The 15,979-nt window shown below is 41.5% G+C and overlaps 1 protein-coding gene across 2 annotated transcripts in view; it reads right to left on the bottom strand.

Annotated features, from left to right (window-relative positions):
- DUSP22 (dual specificity phosphatase 22) overlaps nt 1-15,979 on the bottom strand; it is a 45,101-nt gene that overhangs the window by 21,657 nt on the left and 7,465 nt on the right. Inside the window, exon 3 of one of the 2 annotated variants that reach the window (XM_052780234.1) lies at nt 8,684-8,766. The exons of the other annotated variant lie outside the window; for it this stretch is intronic. Coding sequence (XP_052636194.1) covers nt 8,684-8,766 — 83 coding nt within the window. The remainder of the gene's footprint in view (nt 1-8,683; nt 8,767-15,979) is intronic. 2 annotated transcript variants of the gene reach the window in all.

Genomic DNA, 15,979 nt, shown 5'->3' with positions numbered 1-15,979 from the left:
AGGCTCTCTTGGCTTCTCCCTCTTTAATAGTTCCCATATGTCTTTGGGCTGGATACCAAAGACAGCAGAGCCTGCGCAGAGAACACGTTGCCCAGCCATACCCAGCAGGGACTTCTCTCATCATATCATCAAGATGCAATTTTCATATATGAATGGCCTCCTACAGCCCAAGATTTCTGTATGCTATCCAACATCGTAACATGGTTTTAATAGACTGGCAGTTCTCACTAGCTGAGCAGCACCTGTCCAGAATTAGCATATGGTTTTCAAAAAAAAAAAAAAAGTAGAGCTGCTTGGTTTCCCAATATTTCCCTATTTAGTTTTTTCATGTTGAGCAGTGATATGCTTTTGAGTCCAGACAAATGCTTTCTGGACAGGTGTCTGTGAGCACTAAGGCAGCTTTCAGCACTTCCAGAGTTATCACCTGCAGGTGCTGCAGGCACAACACGGGAATTTTTTCTTTTGTTTTAGCACAGGGTAATCCCCATTATACACACACACACAAAAAAAAATGAAGTCAGTCCAGAACGTGCAACCATGAGAGAAAGAAAGAAGTTTCCACAAACTGGTGATGGAAAGAAAGAATTAGAAAACTAAAAGGAGATGAGACTATTCCCCTTCAAAGCTTCAGTAAAAGTTCCCCCATAGTAAACCTCATCACATTAAGTGCTAACAGCAGATACGATAGGTTTCTATAGCAAAACCACTATCCACAAACTATGCTAAGCAGATTACTTGAATCATGCCAGAGCTGCCAGTTCAGCTCCTCTATAGCTTAGTTTGCTTTCCTTTTCTAAAAAACTGCAAATGTATAGTCTAAAGATCATCTGTAAACATGCAAGACTATCATGCCCAGCTAAAACTGCATTAAGATTTACAACATCTAGCCAGGCTTAAAAAATATGAAATGAAATTCCAGATCTTAATGCAAGCTGATATGAATGTATTATCTATACTAGGTCTGCAGGCTACGACCATTTGATCTTAGTAACATTTCTCAGTTTTTGATAGGTATTCAGTCATTTAGCTCTTCACTTTCCTCCAAAGGTCTGGATTTACCAGCCAGTCACACACTTTTTTCTTTTAATTCATAAACTTGATCCAGCACTTCCTCTTGTGATTTCTCCAACTGCAACTTTCTCATCCTTAACACCATATAAAACAAGTATATCACAGCATTCAGCAGAGAAAACTGGTGCAGAGAAGTTATACAGCTTCTTCATAGCATCCTTATTTTGCTACAACTTCTATTCCTCACACTTACTGGTTCTGTTCCAGTTACAGCATCTTTTTTTGCCTGTATTCTATTAATGCATTTGACTGTTTACTCACAGAGTACAAAAGATTGTTATAAAAGATCAGCACAGATTTTTTCAACTGTGCTCTTCCCATTCAGTTCAGCTTCTTAGACACTGAATATTTGAAACCTATTTCTACTCTGATTAAAATTTTAAAATTTGCAAGGAAAAAAAAATAATCTAAAATTCTTTATAAGATGACCTGGCCTGTAAAGTTTTTTTATTTTCAAAGATATCGTTCATTTAAGTTGTGCTGGCACAAGCTAACAGACTAGATAAGAAAGATGCTTAGTTCAGTCAGCAATTAGGTCTTCTCTACATCCCCCACCCTTCCACCCACCTACCATATCAACACTTACTTAGGTAGTCATCAATTCAGGAAAAAGGGGAGGAAAGCCACTGCTCTGGAGATAGCATGTACCAAATTAAGTGATATTGTTAATGGCATCAGAATACAAAGACAAAAGAATAAATAACTGTCCTCTGCAGGTGTTCTGGTTGACTATGCAGAATGAGGGGGGGGAAACCATAACCTATAAAGCTAATATTTTAAGAAACTTAGAGAAAAAGAAAAGCAAATGTTTCATAGGCATTACAGAGGATTTTCTCAGCAACCAGAAGACACTGCAACATTCAAAAAAATTCCATACAGTGCCTTAAGATCACTCTCTTTGTTTGGAGAAGAAATCCCACAAACAGTAAGACTTGAAACAGAACCATCTGGTACCTGAGTATCACAAGGACACAGATAGGCTATTCACATGAAATTGAGATGGCTAAAACTTATGACAGCTTTGGTACTGAGCAGAGAGAGATGACAATACCCTGCAACCCCCCAAAATTGTGCATGTTTTGTTGGGATTTCATTTACTTATGCTTCATCCAAATTACTTTAATTGAAACTATCACATATACTGATATACTCTTTCCTCATCTGAAAAAAACAACACACTAAAAATAAAAACAAAACAAATATTCTGTAGCAACAGAAAACAAAGAAAGAAAACTGACATGCATATAGAAGCAGCACACATGCAAAAGCCTACTCTTAATGCAATTTGTCATAAACAGAGTGAACAACGGAAAGCTTTTGTGGCAGAGGACAGTACAGGAACACCCAGGTAAACTCTTTTGTCGATTTAAGATCTACATTACTGTGATCGTTCGGATGTCTCCAAGATGAGTGCAGCATACAGAGCTTCCTGCAACGAAGCCGTGGTCAGTCTGACAATGATAATGCTATAAATAAATTAATGCCAAAGGACTCCACAACCACAGGTGACTGGTAACAGGATTCATACATTTACTAGATCAAACTTCTGGTGCAGGTCAAGAGCAACAGCAAAATTACTCGTAACTGTGGACCGTGTGAAAGAAGCTGGTAGTTTCAGTCCATTTCCTGATTGATGGACAGGTGTCTACAATGCACACAACAGTCACCACAACTAGCTCCTCAAAGCGTCTCAGAAGGACCAAGGACTGTGAAATGCTCTGGCTGTGAAGTTCAAAGCTCAAAGATCTCTGTAAGCCAGCCTTACCTGAACCAACTTCCACACAAAAAGAGCACACAAGAAAATCTTCTGTTGCCTCTGGCAATATGTTTCAGCAATTACTTACCCTCATGGTTAAAGTCTTGCTTACTTCCAGTCTGAATCTGTGTGATGTCATTTGCCAGCCACACATATCCAGCTGCTCTCTGAGGCAAGTTCTCCGCACGGGGGCCTGCGGAATGTCTATCCATCCCTGCCTCTCTTTACAGATAATACCCATTTGGGACAGGGCCTGAGCAACTGGCTGACCAGAAGAACTTCTAGCACCCTTTCCTCCCCCAGGACTCATGCTGTACTCCTTCCTGCATTACACACAGCAATTGCTGCCCAATGCAGCAGAGGAAGCATTCTTGCTTTTGCCAGCATTTAAGTGTGTGCAATTGGGGGGACAGTGGGAGGAACGGTAGGAGATGATTAAGGATGCTGCAAGTTCAGCTGCTTGGATGTGACTGTCCACCACAGCACACACTTTCCAGAACAGGATGCAGCTGTTTTCAAGCAGCTGCACAATCCACATCAACATCCTATTTGGTTTGGGCCCGCATTCATTTCCATGTAACATCCCCCAGAACAGGGTCAAACACCTGGAAAATCCAGAGAGAAACACTCTTAGCTTCAATGAACCTGCAACCAGATTCTTCTGGCAAGATTAACAAGATTTGCCTTTACTTACTTCACTTAGATCACCTGGCACAAAATTTGGACTCAAGATCTAAGGCAGTAGAGTAACACCTAGCTGGCATCCTTTGAAGCAACAGAGGGAAGAATTGCTGAGGATTCATTAAGAGTGATTCCACATTCTCTGTGGGTTCTGACTGACCATACCAGCTCGGTTAGGATATATGGATATCACAACAGTCAGACCTTTGGCCTTTTGGTCTCCAACTTAAAAAGAGAGTTCTACCAAGAGATCATAGAATCACAGAATAGTTTCGGTTGGAAGGGACCTTTAAGGTCATCTAGTCCAACCCCCCCTGCAATGAGCATCTTCAACCAGACCAGGTTGCTCAAAGCCCCATCCAACCTGGCCTTAAACGTTTCCAGCGATGGGGCATCAACCACCTCTCTGGGCAACCTGTTCCAGTGTTTCACCACACTCATCATAAAAAAGTACTTCCTTATACCTAGTCTGAATCTACCGTCTTTTAGTTTAAAACCATTACCCCTTGCCCTGTCACAAAAGGCCCTGCTAAAAAGTTTATCCCCATCTTTCTTAGAAGCCCCAGTTAAGTACTGAAAGGTTGCAATAAGATCTCCCCAGAGCCTTCTCTTCTCCAGGTGAACAACCCCAACTCTCTCAGCCTTTCCTCACAGGAGAGGTGTTCCATCCCTCTGATCATTTTTGTGGCCCTGCTCTGGACCCGCTCCAACAGGTCCATGTCTGTCCTGTGCTGAGGACCCCAGAGCTGGACGCAGTACTGCAGGTGGGGTCTCACCAGAGCGGAGCAGAGGGGCAGAATCACCTTCTTTTGATGCAGCCCAGGATACGGTTGGCTTTTTGGGCTGTGAGCGCACATTGCTGGGTCATGTCCAGCTTTTCACCCACCAGTACCCCCAAGTCCTTCTCCTCAGGGCTGCTCTCAGTCCCTTCATCCCCCAGCCTGTACCGATACCAGGGGTTGCCCCGGCCCAGTTGCAGGACCTTGCAATTGGCCTTGTTGAACCTCATGAAGTTCACACGGGCCCACTTCTTGAGCTTGTACAGGTCCTTCTAAATGGCATCCTGTCCCTCAGGCGTGTCAACTACACCACGCAGCTTGGCGTCACCTGTAAACTTGCAGAGGGTGCACTTGATCCCACTATGTCATTGATGGAGATATTAAACAGTACTGGTTCCAATACAGACCCCTGAGGGACACCACTCATCACTGATCTCCAACAGGACATCAAGCCATTGACCACTACCCTCTGGATGTGACCATCCAACCAATTCCTCATCCACCGAACAGTCCATCCACCAAATCCATATCTCTCCAATTTAGACAGAAGGATGTTGTGGGGGACCGTGTCAAAGGCCTTACAGAAGTACAGACAGATGACAACCTGTTGGATAGATCCAACAGGTCACTGCCAGATACACTATTATTTAAAGCACACTGAGATATGTTTCCCCATCTGCTTTTCAGTGTCTCTCACATTCTGAACAGAGATTTTAAAACCTGAACTAGCTGAGAAATAGATTAGGAAGCAGGTGGCAAGAAACCTAATTATTCTCCTCTGTATATGGCTTTTGTGTGGATTTATAAAACATCTGTGAGTGTTCCATGGGCAGCTGTCCAAAGTGCTCTGGAGGAGCCAACTTGATTCACCAAGGCTATTGCCTCTGTGCCTCTGCAGAACACATATCAGGCTGTTGGACATCGCTCTTACTCAGGGGCTGACTTCTGTGCATCTGAAATAACAAACCTTGTTCCATATGGCATGCAGTCCTTTCTCTTGGACATGCCACCAGTTACCCATAATTTTTTGTGATGGAGTTATAAACCTGCATCTTTAAACTACAAAATGCTTACCTAAGTGGTTAGGTTCCTGTATAACAATGGTGTACTTTATTGGAACAGTAGCCTTAGGATGCTCCCTAAATATAAATTAATTTCAGGATTGGTTTTATTAGAGGACAAATTTCCTTGAAAGTTTACACAAAAAGAACTAAGGAGCGATATTGCAAGATAGTTCAGGCCAGGTTTTGGCAAATTCTTTCCAGTATAAATCACTCAAAGCCTTACAAAACAATTCTGTGTCTTGTACTTAATGCAGGCTGCCAATTTCTAAAGGTATAAAAAGTCTTAGAATCCAATTGATTTTTAAACCCACTTTTCCCTGTTATTCCAGCTTGAAAGTATGCAACAACTTCCTAAGGCCGAACTTTGATTATGAGCCACCCATAAATCAGACATCCATGAGGGTTTGTAAATGATCATTGAGATAATGTCTGAAACCAAATTTCAGTAAGAAATTTTTTTTTTTTTTAAGTTATTTCTCAACAGGCACACACTATGTAACCTAAACCAATATAATACTTTCTTGTAAAACTCTTCAATCATTTTCTAATAGCTTACCAACTTATGAGGAACTAAAGCAACATATATCCAAATACTGCAGTATATAAAGTACAGATGAAAAGACACTTTTTAAGAGGTACTGTGAGTATTTTAAACAATCAAGTAAAAATGGTCTGTAACATCACAGAGAGGGGCAATGCCATAAGTTACTAGAGTGGAAAATAATTTTACAATCTGTAGCAAGTTGGTGTTCACCACATACACTGACATTTGCTTTTATTTCTTGAGTATTGCATTCTTGAGTACGGACAACAAAGCCAGATTGGTCATTTTCATTCTCTACCACCATTATCAGCTTTAAGTGCTATATCATAAGTATTACTGCATCAAAACAGTCATTACTGAAACTTCAAAATCTGGCAAGCAAGATGTGCGTAATTTGTGACCTCTGAGAGCTAAGGTATGCAACTATATTCGTTTGTTCCACAGACAGCCAAAAAAGGCCAAATTTTCTTTGATAACATGTTACTACAATACTACTGAGTTTTTGATGTCCAAAACCACTTACCTTCCATAGCTTGCACAGAAAGCTTTGTTTAATGAAGTATTTGTAGCATTTCCCACAGGTTGACTAGGAAATACTTGAGATACAATAGTTAGCAAAAGACAAATGCAACTACCACAGTCCAAGGCAGCTTTTTATGGATGACCAGTGTTCACATACAGACACACAAAACAGGGAGTGTCAGGAAAAAAAGATTCTCATATCGCTGCAATTCCGTGTTTAAAGGTCTGAATGACATCAGATTAATTTCTGAACACAAATGTAAGCCCTCGGTTTCCATGAGTGAAATCTGGGGGGAAAGGGGAAGAGGGAGACACATTGGGAAAGTGTTCCCATTTGACTTCAGTGGACTTGAGAACAAGCCCCAAGCATAATGCGGATACACAAGCTGTAAACAAACCTGGCAAAGATGTAAATAACAAAGGAAGTAACACAACCTAACAGATGCTTTCTAGGCCCTTGCTCCTAAACAGAAGCATTTAGTTGCAAACAAGCACCACAGTAAGACCATGAATGATAAAGTAATTAATAATCAGCTCAGCTCCCAAACAAATGGAACTTGCAATCCTTCCACTACTTTAAGAGCTGGGGAGAAGTTTTAACAGTCATTTTCCAGACCACTGGCACATAAAGGAGTATATTGCATATTGACAAAATAGAAGGCACAGTTGGAGAAACATTTCTTTTAGAAACAAGGGTGAATAAAGGAAGTCCATCCTCAACCAGCCACTACTTGTTCCCATGCCACTGTAACTTTTGAGACACTATTGTGAACCAGATTGGGAACAGATCTGGGTAAACATAATCTTTCATATATTTTGTGGGGGTAGCTAGAGGAAGAAATGGTGACTTGGTTACATCTAACCCACAAAAGCTCCCAGATCTATTTACCATGCAGCCTCACAAACAGATACACCACAAGTGAGGTGGTGGTGTGTGGGCTGACAAAACTACCACCACAAGAAACACTGGCCTGAGGCTGCAGCTGACCTGTGCCATAATTAGTCTTCCTTCTTTTCTAATCATAATAAAACATAGCAAGCTTCTATCCATTTTAGAGAACAGCACCCTAGAGGAAACATTACATGTCCCCTACTCAGTACAACTGTTTATCTCTTCAACTAAGAGCACTCTTGAAATTCAGTATGTTTCAGACTTCACAAGCATCAGGCACAACAGAAGTCAAATGCACAGTATAATAGAGTCAACAGCTAAAGCTCTGCTTCAGCACACTTCTAAGTTCAAGGTCAATCCTGAATTCACCATTAACTTGATTTTGGTTGTAATCATGACATACTAGTGACACCTTTTATTCAACTTACCTATTGACTTGCCTGGGAGAGGTGGAAATTCTGTAGTTTAAGGACTGAACTCACTAGAGACTTTTTACATGAAAAGAATGAAAAGCAGAGATTCCCAGCAGCATCTGAGGGGGTAACACCAGCAACTGCCTTACCCACTATTTTGACATATTTCATGAAAAGTGGAATGTAGGGAAGGAACAAATTTAAGGGGACAACAGTCCCAAACATAAATCAAATAGCAGGATTTTAAGGTGTAGCAAAGCCCAGCCAAACTCCCCTCCTGCCAAGGTAAGCTGGTGTAAAGAAGAAAGCGCAACAGTCCAACACAGGAGACCTGCAGCCTGGTCCCAGCTCTTTCACTGCTCAAGATGACACAGCAAGTCAAGTCATTTCAGCTCTTCAGATCAGCTTCCCTTCAGTAAAATGGGGAATACTACTTCATGTTAAAGCATTGGAGACCTACAGATGCTCTGCTCTATTAGATGTATTATATGAGGGAGCACTGGTTCCTCCCACACCCCAAACCTAAATAAGGCTATTTTACATGGAAAAGGACTGCAAACCTCTTACACAACCATCTGCTATAAAGATTCAAGAAAGGGGCCAAAGTACAAAGGAGGGTTGGTAGTGGGGAAGGGGGAAAAGGCATGTTGTTGTTTGTGTGATGCTTGAACTCCACACAGAAGGAAACTTACCTTTACTATTAAATTAATAACACAATCCCATTATTGTGTTGTATTGATTGACACACTAATTGTCTCTTCATTTGTCAGTTTGATTTCTTGTTGTTATAACAGCAGCAACAAAATCTGTGACTGGATCCCAGAACTACAGCTGTCAAATATTTCCACAAGAAAATCAGTCTCAAAACGCCAATTGTACAGAACAAGAAATCAACCCCAAGATGACTATAACAGTCATCTGCAAAGTAAGGATTTACCATGGAGTCCCCCACACCTCTTACCTCGAGCATAGGGCGGGCACTGTCATGGATTGAAAGAATGTGCGTAATGTTATTCTTACTCAATTGCTCTACATCTCGGGCATCTGCGATAAAGGGAAAAAAGGAAGAGAATTTCTTTAATCTCTTGAAATAGCCCGCTCCCCTTTCCATTGTGCATGTTGAAAATCACTTATCATTGGTACATTTCTTTTTGAAGCTTCATAAAGTAAAGCAAAACCCCAAACGCAGCTGTTCTAGAACAGCATCATCAGAGTGGGTAACGGGAAGAAACACTTCTAACTCCAAAACAAATTATATACTATATAAAGAACAAGCTTAAGTGACTCAGGAATGTGTTCTTAAGTCAGAAGTTTCATGTATTTTGCATCTGAAATATAAGTCTGTGTATGCCTGCGTGCAGGTGATGGCCATCTGAACAAGCAGTCAGAGCTGTACAAGAAATAGCTTACCTCCTCTCTACCCACAAATGCCCCTTCAGGAGATATATTTTCACTTGGGAGACAGACCTTGTGATATCCAGGTCTGAGAAGTGAAGTCAACCGTATCGCCTGAATTGAGGTATTAACGGGCACGTCAAAACGATAACTAGATTCTTACTTCCAATGGACTACTAGGGAAAAATGTGCATTTAGCCAATACACGTCATAACTTTAAGTCTGAAGAGAGATCAAGATGATAAAGATATCGAACGTATGAAAAAGCAAAATGCTACAGCAAGGAAGTGCAGTTGTGAAAAGGTGGTTCCTAGACCTGTAACCAAGGGGTTTCAAACATTCAAAACTGGAAAGCAAACTGGGGCGACTGAAAATTTGGTGCTAGATATTGCGAAAGCATAGGTTTGTTTCTATGGGAAAGAAGGTAAAATAGATTATCTGTCATCAGCGAGCAACTTTCCCCACACTAAACCATCAGCATGCCAGAAAATGACCTCAGAGAACCACTAATACAGGTAAAAGTTAGTTTGTGTCCATTTACTTTTGACCTTTTCGCTTGAGAATGGCACAGCACACTGTGGCAATTACAGCAGTGGTTTTGTGATGCGAACACCTGCCTTCCAAATCTGCCCATACAATCTGTTCACATTAGCCTGGCTGCACACAAAAAAAGAGCACTGACCACAAAGGTTTCAAACCGGCTCTCTCTAGGTACAAAAATAACAATAGCATCACCTGTACATTCTTTATGTACGTGCAAGAGTTCAATTAGCATCTCTTGCTTCATCTTATTCCACTCTACTATAAAGTTTCAATGCCTTTTCTACATACAAAGAGGAACTGGACATTTAATTATACTGGCCCATAGACAAGATCCACATAAGCACAGTAACAGGCAGTAAAATTTAAACCTAATCCAATTATGAAAGCTTCTCTAAGGCTAATAAAATGGAAAGAAGAGTCAAAAATGCATTGATTTCACTTGCTACTGGTCAAGCCTGTGCGATCAACACAGATGCCTAATCCTTCAGGAGAGAATTAACATTAATTCCGTCTGAAACAGAATTAAGTTCTAGCTTCACAGACCAATTAAAATTTCCTAAAAAGCTCAGAGTGAGCATTTCAAAGAAGAAACGTTAGTGTTTGCCAGGAGAGGTCTTCTAATCCACCTGACCTTCAGATTTTTTAACAGTTTATAGGACAGCCTGGATTCCTCAGAGAACACCTAAGCAGGCAAGGGTTTGGAAGCCCAGAAGCCAGCCTAAGTGTCCCTAAAAATTACTGCTTTCTGTTTGCCAAAGGCTAAGGGCAGATTTCAGAGTCTGCTGACTGGAACTCATGGTGTTAATGCATACCTAGCATGACGAGACCCCAATCTCTAATTATCAGTGTGACCTACGTGGTAAGAAATGGCTTGCCACACAAGGCAAACAGCTTTAAAAGAAGATATGATCCAAATTAAATATTGACTGCTTTGAACCAGTCTGAAAGGCCTAATGGACACAGTACAACTCAAAAGGACTGAAAGATTTTAGTTCTTCAGTTAACCAAGGACTTCGGCTAAAGGAATTTCAACAAATCAAAACTACAGTAAGACAGTGAGATTTCAGATATTCCTAGAAACAAGCTGGAAATGGCTATCCCAGACCTACATCCCAAGGTAACCAGAAGGTCCTCAATATATTTAGGAAACAACTATTCACAAAAGTAGAGGAGAAAAAGCTTCCCAGCCAATGACTGTATTATCTGGATCTAAACTTTAAACGGTTTACCAAAGGGAAATTCCCCTGGCACCTGCCATAAGTCTCTACAGATACTACAAAGCTATTTAAACAGCAGTATAAATGAGATATCCCATCACTCACAGTCTCATACCATAAATTACAAAAAAAATTAAGGGGTTATGTAAAGGACCACCAAAAGCCAGAAGAATCACCATTACCACAGCAATTCTAACTTCTTTACTGTAGCGCAGTGCTGTACATCCACATGCAGGCTCACATTTTGAAATCACAGCATGAAAAAACCCATTTCCAAATTTAAAGGTGAAAGAAACCTATCGGAGTCCATCTTGTGCATCCCTAAAGGGTCCCTCAACTGTAGTATTATTCTTCACAGTAGGTTACCCAATATTCTGTTTCATACAGCAAAATGCTTCTCAGCTGATGTGGATTTCTGAATAAAGCCTTTAGGAAACTCTCTCCTCACACAAAAGGACACAATTCACACTGGGAAAGTCTACCTCTCTCCTTCCCATGCCCATATTTAGCTTCTTTTCCCTCAATTTCATTCTATGACTCCTAGCTTAACCTCCACTCATACACAGAGAGCTGCAAACAATTGCAAAAGCAATGGCAAAGTCATCAAAATGGGACCGGGGAGAAGGTATGTCAGAATTTGTCTCCCTGCAGCTCTGGGAAGCCTTACTGTGTAGCTGGGGAACAAATCACCTAGCATGCTGTGCTTCCATGCCCCATATGCAAAAGGGAGACAATACTGCTCCAACCACTTTAAGACACATCAATGACTGAAGGACTCCAATGCTAGGGTGATGAAGTCTTAAATGTACATCCAACCATTCTCTCTTACTTTAGTATTTTAGTACCTCCATAGAGAGACAAGGTGAGGAATAAATATTTCTCCCTTTGTAGAGTTAGATGGGAAGAAACAGCTGTAGAGTCTTTTCCACCTCTACTGCTAACAACAAAATACAAAAGCATCCTGCCAGGAACAGGGCAAAAAAAGCATTACAGTGATATGGGCCTGATCTGCAACATTTAACTGCAATTCACTTGTGAATTTAGAAGATTAAATATCTCCACAAAATAAGTGAAACTAGTTTATTTTTATTTTGCCACCCTTCCTCCCATTAGCCAGCTATGCCAAATTAAAGGCATCCTCCCTTCTTCCTCCTCCAAAGCCCACATTTCTGACTTTGTTGTTCATCTGAAAAGACAGACATGCTCCTATAACAGAGTAATCTAGTAAGTATTAAGTTTTCAGTATAAAATTTTAGGTTATGTATACAAAAACACGGTTAAGTGCTTAGAGAAGGCAAGTCAGCCCAGTACGTGCAACAGTATTAAGTCTCAATCTGCAGACGTATAGAGACTACAGTTTCATCATCACCATATTTATTTATTTTTTTAAATAAAGCAACTTTTTGCCTATGCTTTATTTTCTGCTTTGGAGAGAACTGGAGATAGACACCTGAAGGAGAACCTCCTCTCCAGTGGTTGAGAGCGCTAAGAACTATTACCAAGAATGATTTTCCATCAGGAGAGCTTTGTTCCAGAGTCCAGTGATCTGCACTTACAGAGACACACACACACACAGAAACTAAGCACATGAACAAAAACTGTACATCTCCTGTCCCCACTTCACACTATGTTCTAATCAATATTTTGTCCCAGCCTCTAAGAAGGACCTTTTCAGGGAGTGAGAAAGCTGTGGAAAAGGATCCAAGTACTCTGTTTAGTGAGAGTACCTATAAAATGTCTTCCTTCAAAAGACAAATCTGACAAAGGGAATGGTATCTTCACCATCTCCTGTTTCCAGTACCTGAAATAAAGCCTTAGGAAAGGGAAGCAGCTGATAACAGGAATTAATTGGATCTAGAAACACAGCAGAATCACTTGGTGGGCACTGCCTTTTTATACGCTTAGTAACAGGAAGGGCAGAAACTTTCCCAAGACTCTCCAGCTCATCCACAGCAATACTGGACTCTTTGGGGGGAATTAAACCTCACATTGTGGCTTTCCCCTTCAAATCAAAAAGCCCCCAAATATTCCATTGGAAAAACTTGAATCTTCCAAATATGACTACAAGCAAGGAAGGACACAAGCTCTCTAATATTCAAGGTAGAAACACTCTTGAGTCTCTGGTGCTCACTACTGCTACACCTTTCCATTTGGAACCAAACAAGCACCCATTTAGAACCTCCTATCAGGAGAAATGGTATTTCTATTTGTGCAGAGAAACAGGCTAAAAGCCCTGTCATATCAGTCTCTTAAGGAACAAAGCACCTATTTTAATTGTGAGCACAGGTGCCTTTCAAGGGACATCAGGTTTCCAGTGCAGAAGACACATGGGCATGCAATCCCACAATAAATTCTTTGTCTTTTGAGAGGATTGAATTTCATCTGTAAAGTACAAATGGAACAAACCAAAATTTCCCCCAAACTAGAGGTGGTAAGAAGAGTTAACTTCCCCTTTCTCTTCCCTCATTTTTCCTCTTAGCCCCCCACCCTCCCATTTGCAAAAAATAACTCCTCCTTAACTTTCACTGAAGAAGCCCGAGAGCTCTGTTTCCTTCTGGGCTTTCAGACCAAACTCAGTCTTGGTATTTTGTATGGACATCTGTGGTTCTTCTTGAATTTTTCTGCCCTCTAGCTGTGCAATCTCAAATACACTCTCTCAGGAACATAGCACAGTTCTAATGGGCTACTGATGAGCAGAATCATGCTTATAGATCTTATATGGTAACACGCACTTAAGCACATACTGAGATCTATGCTTTTCAGGAAAGTTTTCCAGAGACATACTCAAGTCCTGTGGACTTAGGGAGATTTCAGCATGTACTTCAGTGCTTTCCATGATCAGGACTACACATAACTTTCTACCCTAAAGACCCTAAGGTGGTTGCAAAAGCCCCTCTCATTCTATGTGCCTAAAGGTTTGCACAGCAGCAGCAGACAAACCAGAAGCAGCAAGCTCAACTCCCATTTCTGCCGCAGATTTATTTCACAAGTTTTTCTTGCGCCTCAGTTTATCTCCCAGTCAAACGCGGAAGAGTTTGCCCTTCCTCTCTCATGGCTTGTTTTTAAGTTGATTGGGCCTAAAGAGACTGAGAAACCCTATACATAAAGTACAAATATTGCTGAATATTGAATAATAATTCCCCAATTGGAACAATTGCTGAATGCCTTCTCCAGACAACGGCCCTCCAGGATTACAGTGCTTAACATCTTTAACATCCTGCTGTCACTGAAAAGGAAGGTGCCCATCTGGAACAACTGTGCCTCTTCCCAGTCTGTCAGTGTCCCCAAAGGTCTCCCAAGCAGCAGGGAGACAGGAGTGTGCGCAGAATGGTATTTCAACCTGGCTGTGGAAACCCTGCCTGCCCAGGCTCCCTGAAGAGTCAAAGGAGGGGAGGCTATCCTCCAGAGGGCAGATCAGAGCGATTCAAATTCTCCTGACTGACCTTCTGGAGAAGCTCCCTCCTCTCTACCCCCTGCTCAGAGACCCAGAGGGTGCCACGAAGCCTCAGCCCTGTGTCCAGGCAAGATGCACAATGCCAGGGATTCAGTGTTACTCCTCCTACTGACACGATGCAACTTTATTCAATTCAAGCTATTGGTCTCAAGCTGGAGAAATAGGAGACTGCTCAAAAGCGCATTATAGGAAATAATTTTGTAAACCTGTGTCTTTAAAAGTACCTAGACATTTCAGCTGCCCTAATCAGGATACTCTAACCAATCCCAACCATATATGCTGCTGAGTATTTCTCAGTCAACGATTCCCTTTATGGCAAAATTCATTAGTCACTTTTTGAAAAAGTGCCACAAATCAGAACATGCCCCAGGAACATGGTAATCAAACTCCTCTGGAAAAATACACTAGTGATTAACCAACAGCCTGTTCCTAAATGGGATGACTTCGCTGCACAGAGAGCTTGTTGCAATTGCTCTTAAGCAGTGAGACAGGGGGGGTGTTGAGGGACAGGGGATACAGAAAAAGATAGAATTATAAAAGTCTGCTTTTGTATCAGTGAAGTACTGTAACACCAATCTTCTCTCTTCCTCTCTAGGTACGGTGGCTAATTTGAGATTATAACAACTGGTACTCATGATGGTAGAGCATAATGATTAAATGCAATATAAGCAAAGGTCATAGCAATAAATAAACGAACATTTTGTTTGTGTTTTTAATCAATTTAAAAAACAGACTCCGTAACACAAACGCTGAGATTAAAGCCAACCCATCCTTACCCTCTTTTATGGAGGTAGCTGAAGCATTTCAGCCTCTGCTTTTTTTTTTTTAGCTATACTCCCAGAAACACTGCCCACTCACACCACCTTCATGTGCACGCCTCTACTCTATGCATAGAAGTGACCTCACATGCCATTTAAGGACCATTTGCAAGGTGCAGAGCAGAGTGACCAGAGCAGCATGAGCGAGGGGGTCGCAGGCCCTGGCATCGGCAGAGATGCTGACTCACTCCGCAACCTTGGCCAACTCCCCTCAGCTGGTCAAACTGTTCCTCAGCTGAAAACAGAACTGCACCAAGAAACAGATGCTCTGGCTGAGTTTTGCTCGCCTGGGCGGACTGTCAAGGGCTTACCAGCAGGACGGCCACAGGGAAAGGGACAGATTGAGAGCCACGTTCCCTACACCCATCCTGCCTACCCTGCCAGACAGCTTGAAACCTAAAGGACTGCACTATCAAACATCCTCCCATCCTGCCCCTCTCCTAAATTACTTGACAGGAAAGAAAAAAAAAAAAAAAAGAAAGAAGAAAATAAAAAGAGGAAGCAACATGGCTGTGACCAAGTAAATTTTGTCACCAGCCCATGCAGTGGTCTGTCCAAAGTGTTTTCAAAACTATCCTCTTCCCTTTATTTTCCTTTTTTCCTGCTTCCTTTCTTTTTTCTCCTTTCATTACCTACTTCCACCAGTATAAACTCACCTTCATCCTCTCATTTTCCTTACCATGACATGATTAACTCCCTCTCACACACTAGCCACTGTACTTGTGTTTGCATCCCAGTGTGGCAAAAGACAGCTTTTAACTTCACATGTACCTCCGGGCTGCCTCTCAAGGTGATCAGCTCCACTTCCCAAGAGGCAGCAAGCACTGGAC

This window comes from Harpia harpyja, chromosome 1 (assembly GCF_026419915.1).
Source record: "Harpia harpyja isolate bHarHar1 chromosome 1, bHarHar1 primary haplotype, whole genome shotgun sequence".
Taxonomy (NCBI): Eukaryota; Metazoa; Chordata; class Aves; order Accipitriformes; family Accipitridae; genus Harpia; species Harpia harpyja.
This window is presented reverse-complemented; position numbering and strand designations above follow the sequence as displayed.